This window comes from Strongylocentrotus purpuratus, unplaced genomic scaffold (genome assembly GCF_000002235.5).
Source record: "Strongylocentrotus purpuratus isolate Spur 01 unplaced genomic scaffold, Spur_5.0 spur5_scaffold_11, whole genome shotgun sequence".
Classification (NCBI taxonomy): domain Eukaryota; kingdom Metazoa; phylum Echinodermata; class Echinoidea; order Camarodonta; family Strongylocentrotidae; genus Strongylocentrotus; species Strongylocentrotus purpuratus.
Genome location: NW_022145596.1, coordinates 23,739,832 through 23,758,028, shown reverse-complemented (window position 1 = coordinate 23,758,028; position 18,197 = coordinate 23,739,832). Strand labels below are relative to the sequence as shown.

The following is an 18,197-nucleotide window of genomic DNA, read 5'->3' as shown; positions in this document are numbered from 1 at the left end:
AAGTTGGACTTAACAATTATGGAAAGCTATAAGCATCTTTGAAAATATTTTGTAAAAGTTATTTTAATGACATAAATGTTGATTCAAATCATTCATATTTTCTATTATCAAGGAGATTTCATGTTCTTAAAATACATGAATTTTTGCTTTTGAATATATTTTATCTTAATGCTACAAATGGCTTTCCATAATGTTTAAAGGTAAAGACCAGTTATGGTCATGCGATTGCATTGTGAAAGAAACGTTGTGGAATCGATCAGAAAAGGTTGATCATCTAGCATCTAGCATCTGCAAGGTTCTCGAATCATCAAAATGATAAGAAATTTGGCCCATTCTTCGTAAAGTTATAAGCACTATACACAGAAAGATGTATATGGGACTACCCTATATCTCTCACAGACCATGAGAGAAACAAATTTACCAAATATATGAATTAGTAGGCGGTTTCCCGGCAAATTTTTTATCATCATGTATTAGTCAAAACATATTCTTTCATATGATTGGTAATGAGAGCTTCCATTTCATTTTTTGAAATTGGGGTGTTTCCAATACTGGTCTTTACCTTTAAGTCCAACTTAGAGATAAGTTCGACTTAGAACATTTGTGAAACACCCCCAGGTGTGTCATCAAGTCTGACAGATATGAGTGCTATACAAAAACCCAATATCATTATCATCATTAATTCAGTGCGACAGACAGGGTCATTCCAATGTTGTTTAATTGTAACAGGATGTATATTTCCATGGATATTTGTATTTAAATTTGTTTGACACTGAGCTGCAGTTTGATTCCTGGAATTTTGTCTGCTGTAAAAGGAGGAAAGATGACTCTCGAAACCGGTCATGCATTTTTTGGCTGGGGTACAACTTCGGTCTTTCATGACAGAGAAGATATTAATTTCAGTGTCATATTTACTGTTCAGAAATCTACAAGTGTATGAAGTGAAATAAACCCTTCTTGAAAGAAAGATACTGCATCCTTCTTCTCTTTTTATTACAGAAAATGAATAACTTTCTATGGTCTTTGACAATTTAGCCCTATTTACAAAGGCCTGTAAAGAAAAGTAAAGTACATGTGTAAATGTACAAAGAGTGATAATGCTAACAATAGAATTTGTCCGATGTCTGATGTAGGAATAACTTGTATAGGCTCTATCAGGTCTTGTGTTATCTTTGATACATTACTGGCCTTTTAATCAACAACATTTTCAACCTGTAGTTAACACATGATGTAATGTGGAGAGCTGAGATTAAGAGAAATTATCTTGCACTTTTGCTATGATCTTTAATACATACATTTGTACATGACCATTCCAGTCCTTATAGTGTGTAACTCTACCATCTAAAAATAGAGTTTGTCTTTAAAGTTACAAGCTTCAATGGTAGCAATTACCTACTTAACTCCAAACTAAACAAGGGTTGTTCTATATTAATACAAGTAGACAGAGTCAAACAGCAGGTTAGATGAAGAAACTTCTTTTGAAGACATTCATTAGTCGAATTAATGAGAGAGTTCAGTCAGTAAAAGTTCTTTTGTGGAGTAAGCCCTGTCGATTTCATCTAGTTCACCGGTAGAAGCGTTTGAGAACAACTCTTCAGAGGTGTGAATATCTCTAAAGGAATGACCAAATGTCTACAACAACAGCTATCCATAAATGTCACCCAGTCTGGGTCAAAGACTATATTGATCTGGAGAAAGTGGTGAATAACGGGCATAAAGTGGTGAATAAGGGGCATAAATGGAAAGTGGATGAGTTTGAACGAGGGGGAAATATATATCTCAATTTCATTGGACTTTTTGCTTCTTTCCATGTAGTCTCAAGACCTGCATGTATAGATACAATGTCAACATGGCCTGCGATGTACATGGAATTTAGCTACCCTTGGCACGGGGACAAACTCATGGAAAAAAATATGCAGCAAGTACTGAAGCAAACATGACAGGGGAAGAAAAAATCAATGGTCCCCGCATTGAAGCAGGCTTTGTTGACGCTTCAGAGGCTTCCTTGAAGATGTTCCTGCCCCATTCTCCGGGGTTACCAGACCATGAACAGGCAGGGGTAGGAAGCTGGATTAGAGCAGAGGACTTAAGTGCGGACAGTTATAAACCAATGTGTCTTAAACTTAAAGGTTGTTTGACCCCCATCCTTGGTATGTTAAAGGGACAGTGTTGGATTGTTTTTATTGTTCTACCTGACTGCTATTTAAGAAAGCATGCTTGTTAGTAAGCAACTAGGGGACAGATGGCTTTAAGTCCTCTCCGAGGTACTTGGTGATGAGGATTAATGTCTTTAATACCAAAGGGTACTAGCCCATCGACTTGGTTACGAACCCAGGACCTAGCTCCTTTTATGAGACCACTGCTCTAACACTCATTCATGTGTAATTCTTTTGTCCTTTTTATGGAAAGCATACATGTATATCATTTTACGTCCTCTATAAAGAGAAAAGATCCTCCTGAGTCACACATATTCTAAAAATTGAAATTTTAGTAATTTTGTGTGTTGGAACAAACGGGAAAGTTGTCCACCACTACATCATAGAGAAATTACCTATTCAGCCAATTTAAAGAGCTTATACCTGTAGTGATTGCATTTTTCAAAAAATCATAACTTTCTGATTTTGTGTCTGACTTAATTCAAACTTTCATGGTTTCACCAGTCTATTTCTCTGATTTCCCTGCTTTCTTCTACTATGGTTTGGGATAAAGGTTGGATTTCCCTTTAAGGCACAATTTAATAAAGTATATGGAGCTTGTATTTTGCCTCATTTTAGGCTTTGACCAAGGACCTTGGAAAAGTGAAATTGAAAAATAAATTTCTCCTCAACACAATACTGATTTGTTTGGAACTTCCATATTCTTTTCCCATCAATTTAGCAAAGATTAGTAACAAGAATGGAAACTCTTTCATTTTGTTTTACCGGTACTTTGAAACTGATGTAGATTTAACATCTATAGTGCAAAATTATTTATTGCTTACATATTTGCACGTTTTATTATCCTCTTTTAGATTCACCTTCACGCAAAGACAGGCTCATCGAAGGAGAGAAAAGGCATTAAAAGGAAAAAAAGATTTGAAAGCATTTCATGGTCGCTCTATAGGTCTACTAAATAGATCTAAAGCTTCTTTGGCAGTATTTTACGTGTTGCCCTTCAAATACATACAAATGTTATACAACATGTTCCTGCAGGCTACACATCCATGATTAATGTTTTACTAGGATTATTTTAAATCACGAGTAATATCTTTAAAGTAAATGACGCTACAAAGAGAAAGTACACATTTTATCATTTATGATGGTAACCGATGTGTCTTCATGTTGATCTATATCAGCTGATGACGGATGTAAATGAATGTATAGTACTTTCACTTTTGTTGTGTACTGTTTGAATAAATATGAAAAATGAAAGAAGAAAATGATATTAATTGTGCAACTTCTTCAATTTGAAGCACAATGTCTTTATACCATGTTCTACATGTACATTCATACTATCTATTACATTTACATGTACAATGTATGTAGTATATCATTATTACATTTAATACAACATTAAAGTTTGATTGTTTTCTTTATGATATTACTTACACATCAGTCACAAGTATTGTTTCAGAATTCTATAAATCCATTTTGCATTTAAGTAACATCATCTGTTTGGAGCCACAATGGCATTGATCAATATTACTTTGACATGGATTAATTAACGCCCCTGTGACCCCAAACAGACGACATGTTCAACATGTCTGTTTTTTTGGGTGTAGATCATGTATCACGTATTCCATTATGAATAATATGAAGTATTACCCCTGCATTGTTAATAATGAAACATGACCTTGGCTTGTTCTCTTTTCTACTTTCATATACTTTTTGTAGTATCTAAATGTATAAAATTGTATGGACCTGGTACTTTTACTTCCTTTGTTGATAATGATGACTGTTAATGAAGTGATATTGAAACAAAAAAATCGTATTACACTTCACAGCCTTGAGAGTCATAAATTGAATGTCACCTATCCTCCATTACATAGCCAACATGTAAAATATTGAGCACTTCTCACACATCTGGCTGTACAATACCAAACGGCTAGTTAACATTTGACGCAGTAAACCGCAGTAGGGTTTTTTTAAGATGTACTGTATTTTTTTCACATTTACAGTATGTACAGTAAACAACTAAATTATTCATACCCCTTGTAAATATGATGGCTTTTTTTTGTAACTCATGAACGAAAGGTGGACTGCTTGAATTATGGCCTTTGATGATTACACATATATGTCACATTCTCAAGAAACGTAAATCAGGACAAATGAATTTTTCATGTATGTGTACATATACATGTACGTGTACTTAAAAAAATCACAAAACTTGGTAATAATAATACTTATAATATTGGATATTTATATAGCGCACATATCCACCCTGCAAGGTGCTTAAAGCGCTCCAATATGAATAATTAAGTTGTTAATTGTTTCTCACAACACTAGAAAATACAAATCATGAGTACAAATAGGATCTTTGTAAATTTTGTCATCCCACTAGCCATTTCCTTTAGTTACTTGTACATTTGAGGAGAAAAAATTTAAACCACCACAGCAAACTGCCGTAGCTTTACTGCCTCGGTATGTTAACGAGCCTCAAGGGTAATGTCAATGTCAAGGTCGATTGATTTGACACAAATTGGATTAATCAAGTTGCACATCAAATGTACGGTAACAGCCTCGTCAATTGACTCCATATGCTTTCTGAATCATGATGACTACTAGCTGTTTCCAATGACTGTTCAAAATGTCCAGAGCACTTGCTATTATCTATCAATTTTCTGCCAATTTATAAAGGGGGTTAAACCATAACCTACCTCCTCTGTAACCTTGGCGTTCGATAGTTTCATTTTTTAATGCAGGATCAGTTTGATCAATGGCCAGATCACTCATACAATACCAGATGCATTTATGTACACTGTAAGCAAAAATCATAGTTTTTTCTCACATTCCGGTGTTTCGTCGGAAGTTACTACGTTAAGCAAATATACGCTGATAAAACGAAAAGTTAAAAAAATCTACCTCAATATCCAAGAGAGAAATGGGGACCCGGTAGGATGACGAAAGCATTTGTGTTAGTAATTTCTTCTGCCCTTTTCGGTGACCATATGGTAGGAATACTCCCCAGGGAGTGGAGATGGTGCACATTGTGCGTGAATAAATCTGATGACCGGGGTAATAATATATGTTTATCGCTTAGAGACGGTATTCCGTGTTAAGCAACATATAAATCCAGATTATTATTATTATTACCCCTGGCGTGTGTTTTTTTTTAATGCCTGCAGAAATGTCACCGATTTTTGGAGTGTAAATGCCCGCTCTCAAAACATTGGTGAACGATTCTACTTTTGGTCACACGACACTCTTTGCTGACTGAGCAGAGCAGCGACAAAACTGGTTTTTTTCAGTAGTGTAAAAGGCAGTCTCCCAAAAAAATTTGACAATGTTTCAAAATGGTGATTGGATTGCATAAAGGGATCTCATCATTGAGGATTGATGGTAAGATTATGTAAAATAAAACACAATTTATAACAGCTCTATATTTTATGAAGATACTTTTTTAATGCCCATGAGAAGGCAAGATACCAGGGTATTAAAATGTATAAATAAAAGTCAGATCAATTAACCTTCAACATACCAGCACATTTAGGCTGTGAAATGTTCAACATAATATGTACATGTAGAGATGTATTTACAGTTATATGCGCATCTGTACCTGATATTAAACTGGACTCTCAAAATATCTATAACAGCTTTAGGATATGGTCTATTCAAAACCTCTAACAAACAAATCTCCCTTTTCCTATAGAAAGTTAAAGGTTATTACCTCACTTAGCATCATGTACCCACAGTTCTCTCTACGAAGAGGAAGTACATGTATTCATTTCATAAAGAGTGACATTTGATTTTGCTTTTTTCTGCAAGGAAATATTCTAAACACTGGTACAGGCTGCTGATCACCGTGTATTTATATGGAATCCTTTGTGTCAATTTTTCTGAAAGATAGCAAATGCCAAATGTTGCTGAAACAAAATCTCTTGAAATAAGACCAATACATCACTAGCTGATCAGTATTTTGTTCTAATATATATTGTTGAGATATGACCAGAGACACAGAAAGAGAGAGAAAGAGAAAGAGAGAGCAAGAGCTAGATAGAGATAGAGAGAGAGAGAGAGAGAGAGAGAGACAGACAGACAGACAGACAGACATAGATTTTTCTGAAAGATAGCAAATGCCAAATATTGCTGAAACAAAGTCTCATAAAATAAGACCAATACATCACTAGCTGATCAGTATTTTGTTCTAATATATATTGAGATATGACCAGAGACACAGAAAGAGAGAGAAAGAGAGAGAAATGGAGAAAAACTGAGAGAAACAGAGAGAAAGAGAGGGGAAATGAGAGAAAGAGAGAGAGAGAGAGAGCCAGAGAGAGGGGGAAGAGAGGGAAAGAGAGACAGACAGAGAGACAGACAGAGAGAGACAGACAGAGAGACAGATCAGTATTTTGTTCTGATATATTTTGTTGAGATATGACCAGAGACACAGAAAAAGAGAGAAAGAGAAAGAGAGAGACAGAGAGAGACAGGGAGAATGACAGAGATAAACGTGGGAGAAGGGGAGGGAATAATGGGTCTCCAAACAGTTGACCACCCTCTGATGCATGGGGACAGTTTCATTCATCGTCATAGCAACCGCATCTCTCAGGGAGTTAAAGCAGATGATGCTTAATAGATTTCTATCACGATGCTACTTTCCAGTGTAGGGGGAAAAAAGCAGGAAGCCTAAAATCTATAGAACAATCGCCACTTCATCAAATGGAAATATATTTAATCTTCATTTTCTTTATTTTTATGCCATTTGCATTTGTCCCGAGGTCATCTACTTGTACTCGTACAGTACAAACATATAAATACTTGAACAGTATCTGTGTACAGATTCTAAGGGGGAGCCGTATACACGCTTCTGTTATGTTGTTTTGGACGAAATAACGGAGAATTTTTATGTGTTTCAAGAGTAATAAACATTTTCTAGACAAACATACACTGACTGAGTGACTTTATTCAATTCATTATCCCTGAAGCACAATTCCTAAAGAGCATTTTAAATCTTGAAAGAGAAAGAAAACATTTTTGAATTTTCATCTATGCACCCTAATCAAAATGACACACACATTGATCGATGTTCCTCTTTTATAATGATGGATTATGAATGTTTTCATAACAAAAGTAAAGTTAAGAAACCTCCCTCACTTTTGAAGGTGAAAACTCTCTGATTTAAAGAACTTATTCACTATTAAATTCATTATTTCATACAATGAGATGGACTATTATTATCATAATTTGAACTAGTAATCATCATCAATATCATAATTACTATCATCATCACTATCATAGTTACTCTCATCATCTGATCACTATCAATGACTTTATCATTATCATCACCATCATATAACACTCGAATATGTTACTGACGCCCTCCAAATATAAACACCAGCTTTTTTTAGCCTTTGCTCAACATACATGTATGAAGAGCCAACCTTTTCAGGGGACACTTTTTCTATGACACTCTTCCATACTAACATTTCTAACAAGAATTAAAAGAGCTCACAAATCATCATTCACCTTTCCCAGAACTTACTTGACCTCCTTTTTAAAACTAGCTCCCCCATTCAGCAAAACTTACTTCCTGATTAGGACAAAATTGAATGAATCAGACTTCAGCAATATTGATAACTTCCTTTGCCTACTCCCATTTTTCTGACAAAATATGATGTGTCAAAACTTAAAAATGAATTTCACATGACGCAAAACTTTCATTTTCAAAACTACTATTAAATGTGAAATCATTTGACATCATGTGACATCTTCCACTTTACAAGTACATGTACATGTATGTGCATCTAAGCATGTGTGCACAGGTCATTTTTCTGCCAACTTCAATGAGAAAATGATTACCGGTAGTACTAATTCACAACCTGAATACAGTAGCCAAATAGCATGTGTTAGCAAGGCCACTTTTCTGTAGGGCACATTCCTATATTACAGCACAAATAGGAAAGGGCACATAAAATCTCCAAGGCCAATGAGGCCAATCAAAAGGGCATCCACGGCCATTAATTTAAGCCCTGATTCTAAATCAGACATGGTAATGATGAACGCCAGTCCCTACTGTAAAAAAAAACGTTTTTAAAAATGGGCTTATAGCATGCCAGTTCAGCTCTTTCTCTTTGAATGTGAAATTTGTAGCATTTTAAGAGCTATTTTTAGGACATGGTCTTAAAAAGAGAGCTTTAGAACTGATCCAAATCTCAATCATAAATTTCTAATCAATCACAATTCAATTACTTGTCTGCTTGGGAGCTAGAAACATGCAAATCATAATATGAAAATCATAAACTGAATTCAGTGATTCTTTTTTTTCTTTGCATCACTGACATGTATACAGAAACTGCCAAAACCCTGACACTGTAACTTTTTTTTCCCTGACTTTACAAAAACCATTTATGAAGGCTGTATTATTTGCAGCACAAAGCCAGCCTTGGCAAATGAATACAGAATTGGAAGTCATGTCAATATGGTATTCTTCTTTCTATTTACCATGGGAAAATAATTGATGTCAGATAGTTCATGGTTGAAAAATATTTGTTCTCTAATATCTAGGGTAGACCTAGTGTACATGTTCAGTCATGAATATGATAACGATACAGTGTACATGTGCATGCACGTTATGAAAAAAAACATGCATATTGATAAGCAATATTGGCTCAATTAATATTGGCCGCAATGTAGTGGAAAGGTACTGTACATTTTTTTGCTTTGCATCAATTATTTTCCAAGGGTAAACAGAAAGAGGAATACCATATTGACATGACTTTAAATAAAGTTTAAATTATGGTTATATTTCATGCGATACATGTATGCATTTTGTTGAATTTACCACCATATACAGTGTACACCTGTATGTACATGTACACATGTGCAATTCAGCCACTAGCTGCGAGACATGTTTAAATAAAACCTATATTGACTCAAATTGAAATGAATTCTGACTGAAGGACAAGTAGTGTAAATGTTACTGCGTAGGCTGACCAGGTACATGAATATCAAATAACTTGATGTTTGCAATATTTCTCTTTTACGGCACAATATTTTCCTTGTGAAGAACGGGGATTCCAGTTTCTGAATGCCTTTGAAAGATCTATACACTACCATATACAGTGTAGTCAACCAACGCATGCTTTATAATTGCAGTGTTAAATTTCTTTTTAGTCCCCCAGAGCTATGTTGAAATTTCCATTAGAAAAAAAGGAAAAAAACACACATGGTAATATCATGCGATTTTTACCAGAGATGCTTTAAAAATAGTTCTTCCAAGCTATATCACTCACAGCTCAATCGCTCACAGCTCGAGTGCATTTGCTTCGCTCAATGCTCGTATTTACAACTACAAGCACATTATTTATTTATGTCACCCCTCCACCTACTTTAATAGACAGAGCATATTACCTGGAAATCACGTTTCAACGCTGACTCTATACACCTGCTTGAAACCCAATTCAATATTTAAAGCAAAAGGGATGAGACACTTCATTAAAGGTAATACAAAGTTTTGGGAAATTTTGAAAATTGGGTGGATAGTGATTCTTTACAATTTTTATATATTTGGATGCTCCTGTATAAGCTCTAGAAAATTTAGCCCCTAAAGCAGTTCTGCTTTCGAGAAAAATTGAATATTAAAATTTACCGGTGCTCCCGGTAAATTTTGATAAATTTCAAATAGCACCTATGGCCGTACAATGGTAGCTGCGACCATGAAAATCTCAGAATATGTAGTTGTGATATATAATTTTCGAAAGGGAATAGCTAATCAGTCGAGTTTAGTCAATACACCTTGTTTTATAGCTTAATTAATATCTTGCTTGACCTTGAGAGGGAGCTATACAACATAGAGAGTTTATTATTTACAATTTCATAACTTCAGACTTGATTTCAACCGCGGCAACGATCACTGAATAGTGTAGGATCGCATATGCTTCCAATATGTTCATTTGAACCAAATTCATGACCCCATACCAAAACTTTGTATTACCTTTAACATGTATCCAAGGCAACTCTGCGTTTTCTAGAAACCATCAAAATCTCAATAGTTAATCGTTCTCAATTCCTGCGATTTCTTTACATCGCATAGTTACCCATATATTATGAGGTCAATTTTCTTCATTCTTAATTCTCTTTTTTTCTTCGGAACAAGTGTATATATCCTCTTCATTATTGTTTCATATGTATCGATGAGGGCAAGGTCAGAAACAACTTCCGATGTGCCAAGCTGCAATGATTCAAGCATCTATACTCCACCGTTGGTTGTTTGGCTGGCTGGCTTGTTCTGATCACCAGTAACTTGCTTTCAATCATCACCTGTACCTGCCCATACTCCCAGGGGTCGTTTAATGGCACAATCATGGCTTAATTGCTCCTTGGCTGTTTAATATGGCTTCCCCACTATCTTAAAGGGATTGGGTACCGTATCTTAACCTCACATTCTAAACAAAATCCCGGATTTAGCCCACGCTGCAATCATGATTATAAATCTTTAGGTCAGTCAGGAGTTCCATGAATTTTTTACAAGCCGATCGCACATTTGATTATTAAGATATTTATGAATGGAATTAGAAATTTCAAAAACCTTTCATAACACTACAGTGAGTCTATTGAAGAAAATGGATATGGTAAAACCAGTCACTCAAAGACTTTACTATTATGAAGCACTTCATGATCATTTTGAAACACAATTTTGTTTTAGGGCTTCAATATTAGGTACAACATATCACAGACACTGATAACATATACAGTAGGGCTATGAATATCAGATTTGTAAAACTGGCAACAAAAAAGTTGTTAAACAATGCCTTTAAGAATAGAATCTTTCTTTGGCGGTGCTGATCAATGAATCTTAAGGCTATGACACTGCATCGACAAGGTCTTTTCTTGTAGAACAACAGATGCGAGAAGGGAATTAATTAATTACCACTTTCTAATTTTAATACATTGCCTTAAAGGTAATACAAAGTTTTGGTATGAGGTCAGGAATTTGGTTCAAATGAAGATATTGGAAGCATGTGCGATTTTACAATATTCAATGATCGTTATCACAGTAAATTTCGATTATTCAATTTTCTCAAAAGCAGAAGTGTTTAAGGGGCTACATTTTCTAGTGCTTATAATATCCACAGGGACATCCAAATACATCAACATTTTAAAGAATTAATATCCATCCTATTTCCAAAATTTCCCAAAACTTTGCATTACCTTTAAATGTGGCATACAGGTAATAGGAATTTCTTTATTAAAAAAAAGCACACTGGCATGGTGCCTTTGCCTTATGTTTTAATATTTGGTCCTACAGGTACTATGTACTTCACAGCTTTTGGGATGGTATGGCTTGTACACACTTTTTGGAGAGTTCATTGACCTCTGCTCACATCTTATTTCTAAACTCAGGAGGCCTTTAACACAGAAATGCATCCTTTGATAAAACATGTAATCCTATCTCTCTGCTGTGGGTTAATTACTACAATATACAGCAGCTACTGTACATGTACAAGTATGTACATGTAGGGCAAAAACTTTCAGAGAGTTCATTGACCTTTGAACGCTTTGCTGTTTGGTGCTATATGTGGGCTATGGCTGTATGTTTACATTATTTTAAGATATTTAGGTACATGCTCTTTTGGCAATATTTTCAAAGTACATGTACAGTACACGTGTAAGTATCGGCCTATACTTCATAATATTTAATAATCTGGATTTACACGTACATGTACTGTATATAGCACTTGATACAAAAACCATACTTTAAAGCGCTTTACAGATATTATTATCGTGGTCATCGTATACATTCAAGTTCAATGTGCACCATCTCCACTCCCTGGGGAGTATTCCTACCATATAACCCCCATGGGATGGGGGTATAATAACTATCAGCTTTCGTCATCATACCCGGTCCCCATTTCTCTCCCATGTATGGAGAGGCAAATGTAGATTAACGCCGTGCCAAAGAACATTAGTGCCGTGTTGGGGATCAAACCCATAACCTTTGCAATTCAAGTCCAGTGCTTAAACAACACAACTACAACACCTCTACTACAGTAATTAATACAGTTGTTCTTGAAGATTAGGTCTACAGTGTTTACTGTACAATTTTTAAATATCCATGTACAAGTGTAAAGTGTACATGTAAATCCTTCAGCATGCACTACCTTAATTTTCCTTTAAAATGTTGATGGCCTTCTGTATTGTTTAATGACCGAAAGGAAATATTCATTCAGAAAATAAAGTGAAATGTTCACTCGTCACAATATTACAAACATGGCATGTGAGTACCTCAATTCTTTATCCCTAGTATTTATGCCTCATCAAATCATATTAATCTGCAGTATCACTATCAACCCACAGCCACTGCTAATCATACATGAAAACAGTGCTCTTGTAAGTTCCACAAAAGCTTATCAAAATATTCACATGTATTCGTTCATACTGCTTCCCAGGTACCCTCGATAACACAACGAGGCCAACTCAACAAGGAGAGACTCTCACGAGGTATGTCTTCATCAGCTTGAGATTGCCAAATAACCCGCTAATTCTGATTTGGGAAATAAGCCCAAAGTAACAACTCTCATCTTCATCAGCTCAAGACTCGACCTCGAAACTCAAACTCGACCTCAAGAAATAAGCTCGAGATATCTTGCTCAGCATTTGCGCATAGAGTGTGAGTCTTCGGGCTGGTTAAGATGCACCGGACAAATAGAGGGATATTTAGCCAGATAGCGGGATATTTTGTACACTGGCCTAAGAAATCTTGGGAGGATTATCTCAACCAAATATCCTGCTAATTGCAACTGCATGCTGATGGAGATGCAAATTAGCTGGATAATTTGCGATCAGGATAAAAATAGCGGATTATTCGACAATCTCAAGCTGATGAAGACAGGCCTACATAGAATTATGAACATACATGTGTGTACAGTGTAGTGCCAATGTCAACAGAGTTCCACTGAGTCCACATTTCTACATTCTAAAACACTCACTGCACTTGAGTGGATAGGCAATTAGCTTGCCATTTATGCCACCCCCAGTTTGTAAAAAAAAATAATGGTAATGAAATAGCATAAACGGGAGTAGAGCGGGATTTACATGTACATCTGGAGAACAATTTAAAATATGAAAACTGTCAACAGCAAAATTCCTTTTTTCTACAGAACTTGTCAGAGAGGGAAAACAAAGTCAGATTCTGCAAAAATTCTTTTTTACAGTTACCATTGATAACTCTATACTATACAGTGTATGTATTGTCTGTAAAGTATTACAAAATTAGCGTTTTCACAAATACGGTATGTTTAAATAGACAAAATATGTCAACACCTACAATGAACACAAGTGAACCTTTTTATCGCTCTTCCATTCTATTATTCTTGTGAGTGAGTATACCAATCGAATGCTGCCACAAGAAGACCTTGGGATACCACAACATAGAGCACAGACAATTCTGAAAAGGAAACACATACACCGTTGGCCTGAAGTTACCACAAAAGGCAGTTCTTCTAACGGCCTTCATCTATAATAGCACACACTGACACAGACATTATTCTTCTCAACTACTGTACTGCACCTATTTGAATGCACTTCACAGATTTAAACATCAATTAATTGTCAAGTTGGTACAGTTAAGTTTGAAAAGAGAAAAATCTTCCCAAGGATGCAGAACTTGTTAGTTTTCATATAAATATTGTACTTGTATTGGGTTAATTTTTTTTGTCCAAATCATCTTGACCTTTGCCATGAAACAGGGCTCTTGATAGTAAGCTGTAGAGGAGATTGATACACCCACTTCATATACATGTACAGTGTGTAGGTTATATATTCTAGTACAGTATATCAATGTATTTGGCAACATTTATGTTCCATCTGTATTATTTTTTTTTCCTCAAAATATACTACTTGAGTGGTATAATTTACAAATTATGCGCTACATGTATGTCAAGATGACTTCTTTCATTATCCGATACACGTACATGGATGACCCGTTCAGATACAGTAGGGCATTCACTCGGTGTTTAAAAGTTTAAAGTTTGGCTCTAAACAGACGATATATTCTGTCCTTAAATATTTACCGGTACACCAATTCAAGTGGATGGAGACATTTTTTTCTTCTCAGTTTTATGCCAGAAATAGCTCTCCTTTATTATTTTTCACTCCGATTCGCAAAGATCGTCAGGGACCAGTGGTGGTCTTCAAACCATGCAAAAACCAGCTTGCACTATGACCTAATCCTACTTTACCTCAACCTATAATTTTGTCTACATTTTGACCTGAACTCAGCTTTGAAGAATCAAAATCGAAATAAATCACTTACCGGTATTCATATTTAGAGCAACAAGAACATTGACTCATATTTCACTTATAACAGTTTATCAAAGAGTTTGTATACCTCTCTGGCTCTGAACAGACAAAATCATCAATTGATAAAGAGATATATTGCAAGAGGTTCATTAATACTACTTACTGTACACTACTTGAAATGGAGCAAAGTATGCAGGGTGCCTCTTGGAAGCTTCTGCCATGAATTTATTTCATGTTAAATCACATGACAAGGAAGTTTAGACAAAGTCATAGCCTTTTTGAAAATATAGAACTAGAAAGAATGAAATGTTCAGAGTGCTCAATGGTTTTGATATATATGTACACTCTAATCCAATATCTTTTAATTTGTGGAGAATGAAATTTGAATGAAAAAAAATGAACATGATGGCTGACTTGTCTCCAGTAATCTGATTACACATTTGATGTGTATCAGGAATAAACCATTTATAAATTATCTGATGTGACTTTTGTTGGAATATTAATCTATCCTTTTTCATTCTGCATTGAATGCTAGATCTTTATGTCCGATTACGGAAGAAGGAGGTAAAATGCAGTTCCGTGTTTTGCATGTCAGTTTGATCTTGTCATGCATGCATCTAGTGTTTCATGTTCAATGAACTGAAAACCATTGAATGCTAAACATCCTATAGATCATTGCGACACAGAATGCATACTTTCTTGGTACAGCAGGTTAACGAAATAGCCTGCGCTCTACACACAATTTTCACTTCAGAGAACCTAGGTACACTGCAGCCAGGGGGCATCGCCAGACGATTATGAATGAAGAAGGGGGAGGGTGTATGATTGGATTTGCAAACAAGTTAAAAGAATTTGTTTCCAACCAGCCCCTACCCCCCCCCCCCACACACACACACACACACAGTCACACACACGAAAAATGGGGTCCTCAGGTTTATTTTTCTTCAACTTGTTCTCATAATCGATTTCACTACTCCCATCTTCTCGCAAATTATGTTAATGTTTAACATGTCATAACAATCTAAATAAATAATTTTTATTTTTAAATTGGTGATGAATAGTGCTCTTGTCGATCAGTGTTTTGTCCGTTATCGACATTTCAGTTGACATACTATATGAAAATTGAAGCCAGTCAGCAAAGTTTTCATTTGTCATTAGATGATTTATGTTTCATTTTGATTTGTTTGTGTTCATTCATTCTCAGATGGGGGCTGTGGTCAGTATAGTAGGTTATCATCGTTGGAGAAGGTACAGTATATCGAGACACTAGATCTATCATAGAACTTACAAAATGTAAATGTAGAAGTCAAATTTATGCCTCATTTGTATTTTGTAATGATCAATACTATTACTGTGAATCTTCTCAGAAATTCTACCACTCATGTAGATTGCTGGAGAAGGTAAATTAATTGGTCATGCAAAAAAAATGATCGACCTGTTGACAGGGAGACTATGTGTAGATAACGGTAACCATGGTTCGTTTCAGTGGGTGCATTTACTGTCTAATAGCAGTATGTACTCTGTATTTGACTCACAACTGGGAATATTAATGCGTCACTCTCATTTTCTCAATTAATTACCTTGAGAATCAAATTAGTCAAATTCTGTCTCGAACTGTATAGTGAGAGACTGAGACCAAAAGCTGCATTTTTTTTTCTTCAAATGCAACTTTCAAAGGCTTAAAAGAAGTCAGGCTAGTCAGTCTATTTTGTTTTTATCATAGTTCCTATTGTTATGTTAAGTTGCACTGTTTTAGAAATCATGAAAGAGAATGTTGATAAGAACTCATTTTTCTCATCAATATCGATGAAAATTAAGTAAAGTCCTCAGTGTTCATAGACGATGTAAAGTTACATCTAATGTTAGGTCAATAGACCCGAGGCTAGATCTAGAATCTTCAAAACAATGTGCATTAGCAATCTCCAAAGTTGCAAAGTTGAGGATGGTTTGTGATGCACATGTATGATCTAGTAATGTAAATATTTAGCCAGATTTAATTTGTTATTCTTGTTGTACTCAGTACAGTCTACACAAATAAGCATACAATGTCGATCTAGTCTCTAGTCTTGATGATAGGTCTAGATCTCCATAAATAAATCAATTAGTAAGATGCAGGCTCTGGCCAGTCATAGCCTAGACTACTCATATTCTCAACAAATTATATAAATATATTTTTGGTGTTTACTCTACATTTTGAACTGACATGCAGCTTTAACTTAGTTAGAACCAAATGAGCGATTTAACTTGGTCTTTCTTGGAAGAGCTTCCTGTGAATGTATGTGTCAGATCTAATTTTAATAAACTGTTGTTCAAACTAAGTTTACACAAAGTTTGAGTCCAACACTAACTTACAGTTACACTTGCAATACACTCAGTAATTTGTAGACCAAAAGCTTCAGTCTCTCTAATCGTCGGTTGTTCCAATGAGACTACGTCTGGCTCCATGGGGAATGTCAACAAATGTCAGTTTTATTAAAGAAATGACCCATATCAGACGATTATTTCTGTCTATAGCATTTGTAGCAACGACAACATCAATAACAAAAGTGCATCAATTTTACTTGAGTTAGATCTAGATCTATAAATAAGATTAAGAGGTCTATCTAGTCTACCTCAATTGTTTATAGACCTAGAATACATCATCACAATCAAATTAATCGTATTACAATTCCCACATCACTTAAGTAAGATTAAGCATTGCATGACTTCTAAATGACTGTGCCAGTCTGGCGATTCATACTCCCCGACGTACTGTACGTGCAACATGAAAATTGGACTGTCAACAATTAGGCAATTAGCGGTTACCTGCAAGGCTTCCTCGGCGAAGTCCCCGGGTGCACCTACCCGGTACTGGTTGCCTCCTCTCCGCATCAGGAACCAAGTTTTGTCCCTGAAATATGAGAAAAATGAGGTGAAAAGCTGACTGAGACCCATCGTCATAACTGGTCAATATGATCCCATGTAACAGAATTATCCTGGATTAACGAATTAGTCTTCACAAACACAAGCTAATGGCAGAATTCTCGGTTAATAGTACACAGTCGATCCCGAAAGTCGATCTGAGCTGAGTACGATGTGTGAAGGTTTTCTGCGGTTTCTACGCACGCAAATTCGATTCGAATTTTTACACACATCAACACACGAGCGCGCCAATACTTCACGTTTTGAACGTACGGTAGGAAATTACTTCTTGCTGAGTGAGATCGAGAGAGTATCAATGAAAATATATTAGGTTTGAAAATAAATTCTACAATTAAATAATAAAACGTACAAGCCAACTGGATATCTTACAACGACGCTGCTGATCTTGGTGTAGTAGTTCTACAGTATGCAGTATATTCAGCGAGTTGTCTTATACTAGTTTTGATGTTTGCATATGGGAATTTCGTATTGATTATTCACCTCGGGCAAAGGGGACTTTGGTTCCTACTTGAGTTTTGTAAAACTACAAGTTGTTGAGTTCATAATAGCCTTTACACGTCCTACAATAAAAGAGCTATTGATATCTTTCTCTCACCCTCTCTCTCCACAGGAGTTTCCCATGTCTTTTTATTTGGTGGTGCTAAGTGCCCGGGAACCAACAGGGGAGCGTTGCAACAACAATTTATTCGGCCTTCTTTGAAGTTGAAATTGAATTGAATTGTATTTATTTCTTCTGCGCTTAAACACACAAAACAAATTACATTTCAGCAATATATCATATACAAAATATAACAAGTTTTATACCAAAAAGTTATTCATTAAGAAAGTTGCAGAAGA

The 18,197-nt window shown here is 35.5% G+C and overlaps 1 protein-coding gene across 2 annotated transcripts in view; it reads right to left on the bottom strand.

Annotated features, from left to right (window-relative positions):
* The window catches only part of LOC105436685, a 53,040-nt gene extending 35,262 nt beyond the window's left edge, over nucleotides 1-17,778 (bottom strand). The window contains exons 1-2 of one of the 2 annotated variants that reach the window (XM_030980926.1): nucleotides 17,710-17,778; nucleotides 17,244-17,328 (exon numbers count right to left, since the gene is read on the bottom strand). In XM_030980926.1, coding sequence (XP_030836786.1) covers nucleotides 17,244-17,309 — 66 coding nt within the window. In that variant the 5' untranslated portion in view covers nucleotides 17,310-17,328; nucleotides 17,710-17,778. Of the gene's footprint in view, nucleotides 1-17,243; nucleotides 17,522-17,709 lie in introns of those variants that run through there. The other variant, XM_030980925.1, reaches the window with a different exon arrangement.
* Nucleotides 17,779-18,197: the final 419 nt, after the last annotated feature.